The 17,937-nt window shown below is 43.4% G+C and overlaps 1 protein-coding gene across 5 annotated transcripts in view; it reads left to right on the forward strand.

The window, feature by feature from the left end:
- Nucleotides 1-17,937, forward strand: part of prkag2a (protein kinase, AMP-activated, gamma 2 non-catalytic subunit a) — a 515,738-nt gene that overhangs the window by 102,738 nt on the left and 395,063 nt on the right. Inside the window, exon 1 of one of the 5 annotated variants that reach the window (XM_073054949.1) lies at nt 9,210-9,227. The exons of the other annotated variants lie outside the window; for them this stretch is intronic. Coding sequence (XP_072911050.1) covers nt 9,225-9,227 — 3 coding nt within the window. The 5' untranslated portion in view covers nt 9,210-9,224. Of the gene's footprint in view, nt 1-9,209; nt 9,228-17,937 lie in introns of those variants that run through there. 5 annotated transcript variants of the gene reach the window in all.

Consider the following 17,937-nt stretch of genomic DNA (forward strand, 5'->3'; position numbering starts at 1 on the left):
GGATGTTTCCAATAGTGGGAGAATCTAGGTCCAGAAGGCACAGCCTCAGAATAAAGAGACATCCCTTTAGAACCAAGAAGAGGAGGGTTTTTTTTTAGGCAGAGGTTGATGAATCTGTTTGATTCATTGCCTTAGACAGCAAGCCACTGGTTATATTTGAAGTGGAGGTTGATAGGCTCTTGATTAGTCAGGACGTCAAATGGCAGAGCAGACTCGATCGGCCAAATGGTCTAATTCTGCTCCTATGTCTCATGGTCTTATGGGCCAGGCAGCATCTATGGAGGGAAATGGACTGTCGATGTTTGAGGCCGAGATGCTCCTTCATTGACTTCTGGAAGTCTTCTGGCAAACCACCAGTGTTGAAGTGCTTTTAGAAAAAGCAACTGAATTCTTGCCAACAATAATTTGCAATGAATTATCAAAAGAAATTTGCAAATGTTGTATGATTTGTAATTTCTTTCTGACTGGGGTGACTCCAGATTTTATCTTGGCTTGGAAAGTTGTGGGAAATAGATGTTCAGTTGTGTTTAGATCTCAGACAGACAGCATTTCAAAAGTGTTTGGCAATGAAATAAATAGATAAACTGGCAGCTTTTTAATCATAAAGAGAACTGAGAAGTGTCCTTGTATAAAGACTTATTGCCATAGTAACCGAGTGAATGAAGCGGTACTACGAGACGGCAAATCTTCTTGATGTGTTTCTGTGTACATGCAGATAAAGGTGCTTAATTATTTTTTATACAATGTTAAATAAGCCTAATTCCTGCCAATGTTGTAATCAACACTACTTTGTAACCTGGCTGTTTGATTATTCATACTAATTTATTAGGTTGTCATTGCTCTCATCTGAGATCACAGCAACTGGAAGCAACAACATAATATATATCCAGAAATTCCTGGTAATGTGGTTTAATGTTGTCACATGTGCCAAGGTATGATGAAAATCTTCGTGCCATCCACATTTTATCACATTAGTACATTCAGGTAGTAATATGAGGGATGCTGGATATGGTGTTACAGAGAAAAAGCAGTGCAAGCAGACAGTAAGATGCAAGGCCCTCGACAAGGTAGATTGTGAAGTCAAGAGTCTACCATATCATACTGGGAAATCGTTCTGTAATCTTATAACAGTGAGGTAGAAGTTGTTCTTGAGCCTGGTGGTACGTACTTTCATTCTTGTGTATCTTCTGCCTGCTGGGAGAGGGGAGAACAGAGAACATCCAGGCTGGGAGGAGTTTGTAATTATTCTGGATGTTTTACCGAGGCTTTAAGAAGAGTAGACGGAGTCCGTGGAGGGGAGGCTGAATTCCTTGATGTGCTGAGCTGTGCCTACAACTCTCTGCAGTTTCTTGTGGTCATCAGCCACATTTGTCATTACCAAGAAACGCATCCAAATGTGATGCTTTCCATGGTGCATCAATAAAAAATGGGACAGTTGGCACATATTTGTTAGTGGGAGATCCTATCGGAGTAAATTAATTGAGTTTTTTCATTGAACATACCTACTTACTGCCTGTTATGGCACTGGTGCTTAAGGCAACAATAAAGGTCTTCCATCTCTATCTGTCCTTGGTCGCACACAGATATAGAAGCATTCTTCATTGCTGGTTTCATAATAGTTTCTTTAACCATCAGGGTTGTTAGCCTTCAGCTGGTGGCCCTCTATTGGTCTGCCCTCTACCTTTTGACCTTTTTGGCATAGGTGACCCTACCAAGAGCCGATGCACAAGACCCTGACTCTAGCCAGCATAACTCTCCAGGTAACTGAGGCATGCAAACCCGACAAGGTTGTGGTCCTCTTGGAGTATTTTGTTTTCTTTGAAGAGGTAACAAAATATTTTGATCAGTAAAAGATCTATACAGCACAAAAATGCGCCCTTTGGCCCATCTACTCTAATCCCATTTGCCTGCATTAGGTCATTTTCATTCATGACTGCTGTCTGTGTAATGAGTAAGGGAGGGTGTGCCTTCAATGCTTAAGCTAGGGTTAAAGCGGGTGCTGCTAGAAAGCATGGCTCAAAGGGCTTATTCTGCACTGTATCCCAAAAAGTAGATAGATTGCTCAATCAATCAACCATATGATAAAGTTATTGTGGGGCATTCTAAAGGGGAAGGATAAAGAGCCAGAGGTCCTATTTAACATTAATGGCATAGGGAAAGGGGAGAATAAGATCCAGCAATTTTAATCTGCCAATCAACTCCTTAAGTGAAAACACTGAATTACTTCTGGTTGATTTCTCTAACTTCCAGTAATGTTTGCCCCTCCCCCTTTTTTCTTTTTCAATTCCCCATTCTGACTCCCCTTTTATCCCTACTCTTCTCCTTGCCTGCCCATCACTGCCCTCTGATGCCTTTCCTCCTTCCCTTTCATGTATGGTGCACTCACTTCTCCCATCTTCCCTTCTTCTTCAGTCCTTTACCTTTTCCACCTATCACCTCTCAGCTTCTCACTGCATTTGTGTATGTTGCTCTGGATGTCCAGAATCTTTAAAATCCCTTGTGTTTGTGACAGAAAGATCATTTTGCTAGTGATCTTCTGTAGTCAGCAGGAGATGGAAGGGCAAATATGTAAACAAATGTAAAATGTAAAAGCAATGTAAAGTAATTAAGCAATAATAGACCTCCTGACATTAACTGAAATTATCATTGTGTGGAAGGGGGTGGAAGTTTTCTGGTCAGATTATCGGTAAGGTGGTGGCGTGCTTGGACGCAGCAAATGGTGCAAATGCTTGCCCTAAATATTTTTCTTATTTATCACAAGATATTAATAAATCAAAATACTCTAAGTCCAGTTCATTAGCAAGACAACGGCAGAGGAGCTGTGTAGCCACTGGACTAGGCCCTCATACCATGGTGTCGCCTGTAACCACATAACAGTTACAGCATGGAAACAGGTCATCTTGGCCCTTCTTGTCCGTGCCGAACGCTTACTCTCACCTAGTCCCACCGACCTGCACTCAGCCCATAACCCTCCATTCTTTTCCTGTCCATATACCTATCCAATTTTACTTTAAATGACAATATCGAACCTGCCTCTACCACTTCTACTGGAAGCTCATTCCACACAGCTACCACTCTCTGAATAAAGAAGTTCCCCCTCATGTTACCCCCAAACTTTTGCCCCCTAACTCTCAACTCAACTCATGTCCTCTTGTTTGAATCTCCCCTACTCTCAATGGAAAAAGCCTATCCATGTCAACTCTATCAAGTCACCCCTCAACCTTCTATGCTCCAAAGAATAAAGACCTATCTTGTTCAACCTTTCCCTGTAACTTAGGTGCTGAAACCCAGGTAACATGCTAGTAAATCTCCTCTGTACTCTCTCTATTTTATTGACATCTTTCCTATAATTCGGAGACCAGAACTGTACACAATACTCCAAATTTGGCCTCACCAATGCCTTGTACAATTTTAACATTACATCCCAACTCCTGTACTCAATGCTCAGTTTTATAAAGGCCAGCATACCAAAAGCTTTCTTCACCACCCTATCCACATGAGATTCCGCCTTCAGGGAACTATGCACCATTATTCCTAGATCACTCTGTTCTACTGCATTCTTCAATTCCCTACCATTTACCATGTATGTCCTATTTTGATTAGTCCTACCAAAATGTGGCACCTCATACTTATCAGCATTAAACTCCATCTGCCATCTTTCAGCCCACTCTTCTAACTGGCCTAAATCTCTCTGCAAGCTTTGAAATATCCACAATGCCACTTATCTTAGTGTTATCTGCATACTTACTAATTCAATTTACCAGCCCATCATCCAGACCGTTGATGTATATGATGAACAACATTGGACCCAGTACAGATACCTGAGGCACATCACAAGTCACCGGCCTCCAGCCTGACAAACAGTTATCCACACCACTACTCTCTGGCATCTCCCATCCAGCCACTGTTGAATCCATTTTACTACTTCAATATTAATGCCTAACGATTGAACCTTCCTAACTAACCTTCTGTGCGGAACCTTGTCAGAGGCCTTTCTGAAGTCCATATAGACAACATCCACTGCTTTACCCTTGTCAACTTTCCTAGTAACCTCTTCAAAAAATTCAATAAAATTTGTCAAACATGACCTTCCACACACAAGTCCATGTTGACTATTCCTAATCAGACCCTGTCTATCCAGATAATTATATATACCATCTCTAAGAATACTTTCCATTAATTTACCCACCACTGACATCAAAATTACAGGCCTATATTTGCTAGGTTTACTCTTAGAACCCTTTTTAAACAGTGGAACAACATGAGCAATACACCAGTCCTCCGGCACCATCCCCATTTCTAATGACCTTTGAAATATTTCTGTCAGAGCCTCTGCTATTTCTACAGTAACATCCCTCAAGGTCCTAGGGAATATCCTGTCAGGACCCAGAGATTTATCCACTTTTATATTTCTTAAAACCACCAGTACTTCCTCCTCTTTAATCGTCGTAGTTTCCATAACTACCCTACTTGTTTCTCTTACCTTACACAATTCAATACCCTTCTCCTTAGTGAATACTGAAGAAAAGAAATTGTTCAAAATCTCCTGCATCTCTTTTGGCTCCACACATAGCTGTCCACTTTGATTCTCTAAGGGACCAATTTTATCCCTCACAATCCTTTTGCTATTAATATACCTGTAGAAACCCTTTGGATTTATTTTCGTCTTACTTGCCAAAGCAACCTCGTATCTTAGCTTTCCTAATTTCTTTCTTAGGATTCTTTTTACACTCTTTATATTCCTTGAGCACCTCATTTACTCCATGCTGCCTATATTTATTGTAGATATCTCTCTTTTTCCGAACCAAGTTTCCAATATCCCTTGAAAACCATGGCTCTGTCAAACTTTTAACCTTTCCTTTCAACCTAACAGGAACATAAAGATTCTGTACCCTCAAAATTGCACCTTTAAATGACCTCCATTTCTCTATTACATCCTTCCCGTAAAACAAATTGTCCCAATCCACTCCTTCTAAATCCTTTCGCATCTCCTCAAAGTTAGCCTTTCTCCAATCAAAAATCTCAACCCTGGGTCCAGTCCTATCCTTCTCCATAATTATATTGAAACTAATGGTATTGTGATCACTGGACCCGAAGTGCTCCCCAACACATACCTCCGTCACCTGACCTATCTCATTCCCTAACAGGAGATCCAACACTGCCCCTTCTCTAGTTGGTACCTCTATGTATTGCTGCAAAAAACTATCCACACATTTTACAAACTCCAAACCATCCAGCCTTTTTATAGTATGGGCTTCCCAGTCTATGTGTGGAAAATTAAAATCTCCCACAATCACAACCCTGTGCTTACTACAAATATCTGCTATCTCCTTATAAATTTGCTCCTCCAACTATCGTTCCCCATTAGGTGGTCTATAATACACCCCTATAAATGTTACTACACTTTTCCCATTCCTCAATTCCACTCAAATAGTCTCCCTAGATGAGCCCTCTAATCTATCTTGCCAGAGCACCACTGTAATATTTTCTCTGACAAGCAACACAACACCTCCCCCTCTTGTCCCTCCAATTCTATCACACCTGAAGCAACAAAATCCAGGAATATTTAGTTGCCAATCACACCCCTCCTGCAACCATGTTTCCCTAATAGCTACATCATCCTATTTCCAGGTATCAATCCATGCTCTAAGCTCATCCACCTTTCTTGCAATGCTCCTAGCATTAAAGTAAATGTATTTAAGAAATTCTCTACTTCTTATTCTCTGTTTATCACTAATGGTGCAAACAACTTTACTATTTTCATTTTCTTCCTTCTCCCATACATCTGTTCCTACAGTCTGGTTCCCCTCCCCCCTTGCATCTAGTTGAAATTCACTGGAGCCTCTCTAGCAAACCTACCTGCAAGAATATTTGTCCCCCTCCAGTTCAGATGTAAACCGTCCCACCGGAACAGGTCCCACCTTCCCGGGAAAACTGCCCAATTATCTATAAATTATCTATAAATGTCTATAAAATGTCTATAAAAATCTATAAATGGATTGGATAGTGGACTACTTGACAGATAGACCTCAGTATGTGCGGTTGGGAGACTATAGGTCTGACACGGTGGTCAGCAGTACAGGAGCGCCGCAGGGAACCGTACTCTCTCCGGTCCTGTTCACCCTGTACACATCAGACTTCCAATATAACTCGGAGTCCTGCCATGTGCAGAAGTTCGCTGATGACACGGCCATAGTGGGGTGTGTCAGGAATGGACAGGAGGAGGAGTATAGGAAACTGATACAGGACTTTGTGATATGGTGCAACTCAAATTACCTGCGTCTCAATATCACCAAGACCAAGGAGATGGTGGTGGACTTTAGGAGATCTAGGCCTCATATGGAGCCAGTGATCATTAATGGAGAATGTGTGGAGCAGGTTAAGACCTACAAGTATCTGGGAGTACAGTTAGACGAGAAGCTAGACTGGACTGCCAACACAGATGCCTTGTGCAGGAAGGCACAGAGTCGACTGTACTTCCTTAGAAGGTTGGCGTCATTCAATGTCTGTAGTGAGATGCTGAAGATGTTCTATAGGTCAGTTGTGGAGAGCGCCCTCTTCTTTGTGGTGGCGTGTTGGGGAGGAAGCATTAAGAAGAGGGACGCCTCACGTCTTAATAAGCTGGTAAGGAACGCGGGCTCTGTCGTGGGCAAAGTACTGGAGTGTTTAACATCGGTAGCTGAGCGAAGGGCGCTGAGTAGGCTACGGTCAATTATGGAAAACTCTGAACATCCTCTACATAGCACCATCCAAAGACAGAGATGCAGTTTCAGCGACAGGTTACTATCGATGCAATGCTCCTCAGACAGGATGAAGAGGTCAATACTCCCCAATGCCATTAGGCTTTACAATTCAACCGCCAGGACTTAAGAACTTTTTAAAAGCTATTATTAATGCTTTTTGAGATAGTGATTTAGATGCATATCATATTTTTTACTGAGTTAAGTATTGTATGTAATTAGTTTTGCTACAACAAGTGTATGGGACAGTGGAAAAAAAGTTGAATTTCCCCATGGGGATGAATAAAGTATCTATCTATCTATCTAAATCTGAAGTCCTCCCTCCTGCACCATGTCTTCAGCCACATGTTGATCTGTGCTATCTTACTATTTCTAAACCCGCCTGCACGTGGCACTGGTAGCAATCCTGAGATTGCTATCCTGGAAGTCCTGTCCTTTAACTGGATGATCTGAAGTTCATCCAGCTCCAGCTCCAGCTCCAGTTCCTAACACGGTTTGTCAGGAGCTGCAGCTGGATGCACCTTTTACAGGTGTAGTCATCAGGGACAGCTGTGCTCGCCCTGACTTCCCACATACTGCAAACGGAGCACTCAACTGCCCTAACTGCTGCCTCCATTACCTACTCCTAAGGTAATTAAATTAATTGAAGGAACTTACCTGGCCTTACCTCACTTGGAGTGAAGCTCGTCCTCAGCCTCTGCTTGCTTTTAAAATTCTCCTGCTGCCTCACGGGCCGACTTTCATGCGCTTGCGCAGTCCTGCCCCATTCAAACCTCGCCTCTGCCTGTTCTCGCTGAAGCCTGTTGAGCAAAAGCCGTCCCACTCTACCTCAGTCCACTCCGACGATGGCCGCTGTATATGGCGGTCTTTTTTTTAAACCTTTGGCATGCTACGTCACGCGCCTGCGCAGTCTAGCCTCTTTTCCCCGATCAGTTCAAAAAAATGGCTTCTCTCAGAGATGCCTTTACTTCTTCCATCTCCACCTCTTGCTTTGATTTAAAAGACCATTGAAAATTTCCTCTCCTTTTTAAACCTTTGGCGCGCTACGTCACACAACTGCACAGTCTAGCCTTTTTTCCCCGATCAGTTAACGAAAAAACGGCTTCTCTCTGTGATGCCTTCACTTCTTCCCTCTCCGCCTCTTGCTTTGCTCAATGTCTGTAACCCACGGGTCTGCTGGAGGCCAAAGGAGATGGCCTGTCCTGGGGTTGGAGGACTGTGTATGTGTGTGTTTGGGAGGGAGGATAGGGGCTTGTTTTGCTGTTGTTATTTTGTCGCTTGTTGTGTTCTGTGTTGTTAGCCCATAAGACATAGGAGCAGAATTAGGCCATTCAGCCCATCGAGTCTGCTCAGCCATTCCATCATGGCCGATCCTGGATCCGATGCAACCTTATACACCTGCCATCTCCCCATATTCCTTGATCCCCTGACTAATCAGGAATCTGATTGTTCCACTGAGCATTGTGGACATGCTATGTTGGCAGCGGAGTGTATGGTGACACTTGTGGGCTGTCTACAGCACTTCCTTAGGTGCAAACAACATATTTTTCTGTATGTTTCAATGTATGAGTGATAAATAAAAGTGATCTGAATTTTTATAGTGGGTCAAAGAGAGCTGTTTGAGCCCAAGTGCATATATTCAGACGCTCTCAACATAGAGTGAGCACCCAACATTTCAGGAGCAGCTTCTTCCCCTCCGCCATCAGATTTCTGAATGGACAATGAACCCATGAACACTACCTCTATTTTTTTTGCTCTTTTTGCACTATTCACTTAATTTATGTATATATATATATACACACACACACTTTTTCTTTCTGCAATTCATAGTTTTTAAAATTTTTTATGTATTCCATTGTACTGCTGCCACAAAACAGCAAATTTCACGACATATGCTGGTGATAGCAAGCATGAGTCTGAGAGGGAAATAGCACGGAAATGGGCCCATTGACCCACAGAATCCTCACTGACCATGAGGCAGCCATTTCCACTCCTCTGACGTTCAGTCCATTTCTCATTCTCGCCACCTCCTCATTAACTCCTCACAGCTGTTTTACAACTCCTGATGTATGATGGGATATGTACTTCACTTTCGGAGCCAAGCGCAGGAAGTTCATACTTGTGTTCACATGCAGCCCCTGCAGTTTAAACATAACATGAAAATGCTGGTTTGTTTTTTGGTTCTGGGGAATGCGAAGAATTCCATGAAGCAGCTGCTTTGAACAGTTCTTCTGTGCCCATTTGAGAGCACTCTGTAAAAAACTTGAGTTTCCCGCACTCCAAAAGAAGAAAGTCTTGAGCTCGACAGACTGTGTAAACAGTCTGAGAAGCGAGCTCGTGGGCACAGGGCTAATCATCAGTGGCTTTCAAAAGGGCACATCCTTTTCCTAGTATCCTCGAGGGACTGTTTTAAAGTACTTTGAGCAGTTTCAATACAGGATTGTTATTGCTTCTCTCTAAACAAAACTGAATTTGACTGCTTCCATGGTAAGTTCTCACTGAAAATTAGTCGTATGAGTGGCACAACTTGCAAAGTTTTAACTGGTGTTTGTTTCTGATTTTCGTTCTGAAAATCTGAATAGACGGGGCTGTTTGGATGGCACGTTGAGCAGTTCAGCTGGTTTCATGTGGTTTTTGCAGTGTATGTCGAGTCTATATAGTTAATCTGCTAAACTCTTATTATATTTATGTACACATTCTGAATGATCGGCTTTCACATTGTGGCTTGTGATGCAATTGGTCCCATTGACCCCTTTGTTTTGCAATAGTTGCTTTTCTTTTGCTTACTCAAAACAGAGTGAAGTACGCATCCGATAAGTGGATTACTGAAACTTTGTACACACATAGTGGGAACATAACACTCCCAACAACAAATAAAAGTGTCCATGTTGCATAGGCCTACCGCGAAGGTTGTGCAATGCTTTCTGTTTGGTACCAGTCAAGGTTTTTGTTCTAGCTATGAGGTGGGCGTGTGTTTGTAGGGTTGGTGTAATGCCAACGAGCATGTGGTGTGCTGAGTTATTCTATTACAGCGCTCTGTTCAATGTAATGAGCATTCATTTTATGCAGTGGCTTTTGCAGAAATGCAGATTGCCCTGATCTGAAGAGAGTGGGAAAGCACTGAATTCTATTGCCACATGGATCACTGTCTAGAATTTTTAATTTCCTAAGTTAGAAGTCATAGAACACTACAGCACAGAAACAGGTCCTTTGGCCCATTTAATCTATGCAAAAATATTCTTCCTAGTCCCATCGACCTGCACCCGGACCATAGCCCTCTGTACTTCTACCAGCCAGGTACAGTACAGTGCAAAAGGCTTAGACCCATATATGAGCGAGTTTGTAAATCTGGTGGGAGCAAAGGGTTTTGGGAATGGTGAGGGTGGAACACTGTCTGGGACAGGTGGCAAAGAAGAAGTTCCAGGGGCTGGGGCAGACACACCTAGAGATGCCAAATAAGGTCAATTGATTCCAAACTATTTAGCAGCTTACTGATCCTTACAGAATGTCTCTCTGGTGTTTCCCACTCCCTCCCTTCTTCCTTCCCCTTTTCCCAGCCATGATTCCCCTCTCCCTGCCCCCTTTCCACTCTCAGTCCACAATAGAGACCCATATCAGAATCAGGTTTATCATCACTCACGTATGTCATGATTTGTTTTTGTGGCAGTAGTACAGTGCAATACATAAAATTACTACAGCACTGTGTAAAGTCTTAGACACTCTAGCTATGTACACATGCCTAGACTTTTGCACAGTACTGTACCTAAATGCCTCCCACAGTCCAAAAACATACTAGTTAGTAGGTTAATTGGTCATTGTGGATTGTCCTAGGGTTAGATCAGTGGGGTGTTGAGCAGCTCAGCTTGGTGGAGCAGAAGGGTCTGTTACCTTACAGGAGGCCTACAAGTTGTGAAGGTGTCTGAAAGGTTAGACAGATGAAAGATCTTAATCCAGTTGGTTAATTGGTAGGTAAATTGTCCAGTGATTGGGCTAGTGTTAAATCAGGGGTTGCTTGTAGGGCAAATTCTGCACTGTGTCTCAACAAAATAAAATAAAATATTTTTGATAAATTCTATGAGGGAATTCAGAAAGAACTTCTTTAATCATTGTGGGACATGCTACCACATGGAGATTCCAAGCAACGTTGTACTAATGGCCTCAAGGGAAAGCCTGATAAATACATGAGAGAACATGAAAAATCTGGAACAGGAATAAGCCATATGGCCCCTTGACTCTTCTCCATTATTCATTAAAACCCAGAATGGTTCTCTGTCTGCAATACCGTTTTCCATCCAATCCTGATATAACTTCTTTTATTGTGTTCAATGTCCTCAGTCGTGAATAAGTGAGCAGGCAATGTCTCTTAAGGGCAGAGATTCACAATGTTTTCAGCAAAGTTATTTCTCTTCACTTCTACATGGCTGACTCCTTACCCTATGTTGCCTAGTTCCAGGCTCTTCAACTAGGGAAAGCTACTTTTTGGGAATAGCCCCATCTACTCCTGAGTCATTTTGTGTTCCCAAACATTCATAAGAAGCTGCAGGACCTGAGCAGCTCTGACCTGCGGAGTTTCTCCATCATCTCTGCACTTCCAGCATTTGCAGAAACCTCTTGTGTCTATCACAAACGCTGACGGTTTTCTGATGCCTCTTTTAGAAACGGTCAAAAATTTTACAAAAACAAACTAATATTTAATAGCTTTACTTTAAGTAACATAGTGGCTAGTATAACACTTTACAGAGCTTGCGTGCCCAGGTTCGATTCCCACTGCTGTCTGTAAGGAGTTTGAACATTCTCCTTGTGACCACAGGGCTTTCCTCCAGGTGCTCCTGTTTCCTCCCACGTTCCAAAGTTGTACAGGTTTCTAAGTTGTGGGCACGCTGTGTTGGCAGCGGAAGCACGGCAACACTCGCAGGCTGCCCCCAGCACATTCTCAGGATTGTGTTGGTCTTTGAAGTAAACAGCGCATCTCGCTGCTTGTGTCCATGTGGCGGTGTCCGATAATGACCGGAAGCCTGAGCGGGAGCTTTTAAAATGGGGCACTTCCACTTCCTCGATCACAGAGTTCCCGGTCCAACAGTACGAACAACCGTCACAAACTGGGGTATTCCTTGGCCGCAGTGGATCACCATGACGTCTTCTGTGCCCTGTTATGCCCTTCGCTCTGCACGAAGCATTTCAGTACCACCTTCCTAGTCATTGGACCTCGCTGTAGATCTCAACCACACAGTCCGCTGAGACTGACTTCGTATGCTAGGACATCCTACCTCACCAGGGTATGAGGCCTGCTGTCTGTCCTCACCCGGTTTAGCCAGCCTGTCGAAGCACTGTACCAGACTGTGACCGCTGTCGCATGCAAACAGCTACTGGGAGCCACAGGTGAGAGCTGAGTGTCTGCTGGGGGCCAAAGGTGAGTGAGCTGTTCCGGAATGGACACTACAAGCCCCTTCACCAGTGTTATTACCCCTCCATGGACACCACATACACCCCAAGTGTCTGTGAACATGTGACAAATAAAACAAATCTCTATTCTTAAATCACTTCACTGGACACTTGCTCCTTGTTAGCCGTTCCTCTTCAAGTGACAGTTGCCTGGCAATGGTATGGAGAATGTTTCCTTCAGAATGAGTCATAGAGTTATCCAACATTTCACTCGTTTGTCACACAGTGCAGAACAAATACCAGTGTGTGAAGAGATGTACTTGTCATTGTAGTCCAACCTGCTTCATCCATGCTGAAGGTCACACTGCTTCAGAATGTAGCAGCCGAGCATCCAGTAACTCCCAGGGTAGAGAACGATGTTTAGCTGTTGGGCAGTGCTTATCAGTGCAACCTGGAAGGGGAGACACGGTGAACAGGCTGGAGCTCATTCTACCCGGCACCTTCATAGTCTAGCAAAGTGGGCAAGAAGGGAAATGTTTACAGTGATTTATTGCTTCTGTCTGGTTGTTTCAAGACTCCTGAATGGATTCATATTCAGACTCAGATTTATTTATCACATGTACATCAAAACATGCAGTGAAATGTGTCATTTGTGTTAACAACCAGCACAGCCTATGGATGTGCTGGGGGGTGGGGGACAGCCCGCAAGGTGTTGTCACACATTCTAGTCCCAGTATAGTAAGCCCACCATGTGCAGCAGAACAACGCAGAGCACAACAAGAAACTAAACAACAGCAAAACAAGCCCCTTTCTTCCTTTGCTCCCATACATCCACACAGACAGTCCTCCAACCCCAGGACAGGCCTCCAGGCCACCAGTGGACAACGAGCCTCCCACTTCCCAGGTGCACTTCAGACTTGCAGGTTCAGGGCTTCCGGCACTGGGCTTTGACTTCTAGACTTCTGATTGAGCTGCAAGCTTCTATCTTCCATATCAACCCAGGAGTAACCAATGATAAGACCCTGAACTCCAGGCCATGAACACTGGACTCACCAACTCACGTACCAAGGGGGACACTGGCTCTGCCTGGATGGACATCTGATCCTAGGACCCACCAGCCTTGTCCTCATCCATAGCTCTCTCTCTCTCTGGCTATCCATCCCATAGGATGATGATGGTCCTCACAAAAGGAACAGCGTGTGTGTGTGAATGGATTTTAGGTGAGTAGGGGGTTGCACAAGTCTAGACCCACCCTCTCGACATGTGATTGCTAGATGGCCGTTGACCCTACGAGAGGGTTCATATGCCCTTTGACAGGTCTTGATTTTCGTCCTGTAGGTTGTCTAGCCTCCCTCCTCAGCAGGCAAGCATGGGGGTGGGGGGGAGCCGGTTTAGTTGCCGACCACCCGATCAGGCGACAGGTAGTACTGGGTTACATGGTACCAATAGCACTCAGACCAGTGACCTGATAGTCACTTGTTAGCCCAACATCCACAGGTATCCTTTGACATACGTTCACGCCGCTGGGCTAAAACTCTAAAAGTGGACTCTTAATCTGTCAACACACATAAAATGCTGGAGGAACTCAGGTCAGGCAGCATTTATGGAGGTGAATAAACAGTCGATGTTTCAGGTCCTGATTCTTCATCATTTCCAGCATCTGCAGAATCTTTTATGTTGTTGATCTCTCAATCTACTATTTTTTTGGTGATGTTTTTACTTTTATCCTGGCTGATTTGCTTCACTCTGGTATTGTGGTTTCTAAGGTAACTGATCATGGCAAGCACAGACTTTCCACAAATCCATGTTGGAACGAGATGTAGACAGAGAACGGGGTGGTGTGCTCCTGAAACTTCTAACGAGCTTCTGCATTGACTCGGTGCATTTGATACCATCTCACATGTTCTTTCTCCATTTTCAGTGGATTCCCAGAAGTCTATAAGACTGGAAGACATAGGAGCAGAATTAGGCCATTTGGCCCATCAAGTTTGCTCCGCCATTTAATCATGACTGATCCTTTCTCCCCTCCTCAGCCTCACTCCCCGGCCTTCTCCCTGCAACCTTTGTGCTGTGTCCAATCAAGAACCTATCAAGTTCTGCCTTAAATACACCCAATGACCTGGTCTCCACAGATGCCTGTGGTAATAAATTCCTCAAATTCACCACTCTTTGGCTAAAGAAATTTCTTCACATCTCTGTTTTAAATGGATGCCCCTCTATCCTGAGGCTGTGCCCTCTTGTCTTAGACTCCCCCACCATGGGAAACATCCTTTCCACATCTTCTCTGTCTACGCCTTTCAACATTCAAAAGGTTTCAATGACCCAGAGCCATCAAATGGCCCTCGTATGATAACCCTTTCATTCCTGGAACCATCCTGTGAGCCTCCTCTGAACCTTCTCCAAAGCCAGACATCTTTTCTTAGATGAGGAGCCCAAAACTGTTCACAATACTCAATGTGAGGCCTCATTGGTGCCTTATAAAGCTGCAGCATCACGTCGGTGTCCTTGTATTTCAGACCTCTTGAAATGAACGCTAACGTTGCATTTGCTTTCTTCACCATCGACTCAACCTGAAAATTAACATTTAGTGTGTTCTGCATAAAGACTCCCAAATCCTTTTACATCTTAGAGTTTTGGATTTTCTCCCTGTTTGGTAAATAGCTCATCCCCAGGGGAATGGGAACCAGAATAATAGAGCTGAGGATGAGCCAGCCGGTTTACAAGTAGATGATGTGATATGTAATATGAGTGCAAAGCAGGACAATCCAGTGATTGGGTAAAACTGCAGACAGAGCAAAGGGTTAAATTGTACCACAGAGGCAAAAATTCAAAAGGGGAAAGAAAGCTGGAATGAAGGTGCTGTATTTAAATGTGTGTGGCAGTCGAAATAAGTTGGACAATTCGAGATTGGTTGGTATGACATTGTGGCTGAAAGAAGGCCATAGTTGGGAGCTTAACATCAAAGGATATACTCTGTATTGAAAGGACAGACAGGAAGGCTTAGGCGGTAGTGTGGCTCTGATGGTAAGAGATGGAATCACATCTTTAGAAAGAGGTGACATAGGGTTAGAGAATGTCGAATCTTTGTGGATGGAATTAAGAGACTACAAGGGTGAAAAATCATTATGGGAATCATATATAAGACTCTAAATAGTAGCCAAGATGTGGAGTTGAGATTGCAAAGGAAGCTGGAAAAGGCTTGTAATAAGGGTATTGTCACAATTGTAATGGGGGACTTCAATATGCAAAGGGATGGGAAAATCAGGTTGGATCAAAAGAGAGGGAATTTGTTGAATGCCTACAAGATGGCTTTTTAGAGCAGCTTGTGCTTGAGCCTATTCGGGTAAAGGCTATCTTAGATTGGGTGTTGTGTGATAACCCAGATCTTATTAGTCAGCCTAACATAAAGGAACCTTTTGGATGCAGTGATCATAATATGATTGAATTCATACTGCAGTATGAGAGAAGTCACATGTATCTATCACAATGGAATAAAGGGATTTACAGAGGCATGAGAGAGGAGCTTGCCCAGGTGGTTTGGAGGGGGTCACTGGTGGGGATGATGGCAGAACAGAGGTGGCTGAAGTTTCTGGGAATAGTTCAAAGGTCGCAAGATAGATATGTCCCACAGAAGAAGTTCTCAAATGATTTGGGAAGGCAACCGTGGCTGACAAGGAAAGTTAAGTACTGCATGAAAACCAAGGACAGGACATATAAGGTAGCAAAAGTGAGTGGGAAGTTTGTTGATTGGGAAGTGCTTAAAATCCAACAAAAGGCAACTAAAAAAGATATAAGAAGGAAAAAGATGAAATATGAGGGCAAACTAGTCGATAATATAAAGCAGGATACTAAATGTTTTTCCAGTTATATGAAGAATAAAAGGGAGGTGAAAGTTGATATTAGAACGCAGGAAAATGATGCTGGTGAGGTAGTAATAGGGGACAAAGAAATGGGAGATGAACTTAATAAGTACTTTGCTTCAGTCTTTACTGTGGACGAGAGTAGTTGTATGCTAGAGGTCTGTGAGTGTCAGGGAGCAAGAGTAGGTGCCTTTGCTATTACAAAGGAAAAAGTGCTAGGCAAACTGAAGGTCTTAAGGTGGACAAGTCACCAGAACTAGGTGGACCACATCCCAGCATCCCGAAAGAGGTTACAGAAGAGATGACTGATGCATTGCTCATCATCTTTCAAGGATCACTTGATTCTGGCATAGTCCTGGAGGACTGGAAAATTGCAAATGTCATTCCACTTTTTAAGAAAGAAGCAAGACAAAAGAGAGGAAATCATAGGCCAGTTAGCCTAACCTCAGTGATTTGGAAGGTGTTGGAGTACATTATTAAGGACAAGATTTCGCAGTACTTGGGGACTAATGACAAAATAAGTCAAAGTCAGCATGGTTTCTGTCGAGGGAAATCTTGCTTGACAAATCTGTTAGAATTATTTGAGGAAGTAACAAGCAGGGTGGACAAAAATGAGGTAGTAGATGCCATTTACTTAGATTTTCAGAAGACATTTGATAAGGTGCCTCACATGAGGATGCTTAACAAGATAAAATCCTACGGCGTTACAGGAAATAAACTGGCATGGATAGAGGAATGGCTGACAGGCAGGAGGCAGTGAGTGGGAGTAAAGGGGGCCTTTTCTGGTTAGTTGCCAGTGACTAGTGGTGTTCCTCAGGGGTCAGTATTGGGACTGCTACTTTTCAAATTGTTTGTCAGTGATTTAGATACTGAAAATGATGTCTTTGTGGCAAAGTTTGCAGATGATACAAAGATAGGTGGAGGGGTAGGTAGTGCCTAGGAAGCATTGCAATTGCAGCAGGACTTCGATAAATTGGAAGAATGGCAAAAAAGTGGCAGATGGAATACAATGTTGGGAGATGTATGATAATGTGGGTCAGTAGTGCAGACCAAATGTGGAGAAAGTTCAAACAGCAGAGGTCCAAAGGAACTTAGGAGTCGTCATCCAAGACTCCCAGAAGGTTAATTCACAGGTTGTCTGTGGTAAAGAAAGCAAATGCAATGTTGGCATTTGTTTCACGGGGAATAGAATATAAAAACAAGTAGATAATGCTGAGCCTTTATAAGACACTAGTCAGGCCGCATTTGGAGTATTATCAACAGTTTTGGGCCCCATATCTCAGAAAGGATGTATTGTCATTGGAGAGAGTCCAGAGGAGGTTCACAAGGATGATTCTAGGAGTGAAGGGGTTAACATATGAGAAGCATTTGGCAGCTTTTAGCTTGTACTCACTGGAATTTAGAAGAATACCTGGGGATATCATTGAAACCTACTGAATGTTGGAAGGACTAGATAAATTGGATGTAGAGAGGATGTTTCCTCTGGTGGGCGTATCCAGAACTAGAGGGCATAGCCTCAAAATTAAGGGATGACCTTTTAGAACAGAGGTAAGGAGGAATTTTTTAAAGCCAAATAGTGATGAATCTGTGGAATGCTCTGCCACAGACTGCGTTGGTGGTCAAGTTCGTGGGTATATTTAAAGCAGAGGTTGATAGATTCCTGATTGGCCGGGACATCAAGGGATATGGTAAAAGGACAGGTGTATGGGGTTGAATGGGATCCGGGATCAGCCTTAATGAAATGTCAGAGTAGGCTCAATGGGCTGAATAGTCTAATTCTGCTCCGATGTCTTACGGTCTTATAGTCTGCACATTTATTTCTATTATCAAAGTGCATGACCATGTATTTTCCAACATTGTATTTCATTTGCCACTTTCTTGCCCATCCCCCTAATCTATAAGTCATTTTGCAGCCTACCTGTTTCCTCAACACTACCTGCCCCTCCACCAATCTT

This window comes from Hemitrygon akajei, chromosome 8 (assembly GCF_048418815.1).
Source record: "Hemitrygon akajei chromosome 8, sHemAka1.3, whole genome shotgun sequence".
In the NCBI taxonomy this organism is placed as follows: domain Eukaryota; kingdom Metazoa; phylum Chordata; class Chondrichthyes; order Myliobatiformes; family Dasyatidae; genus Hemitrygon; species Hemitrygon akajei.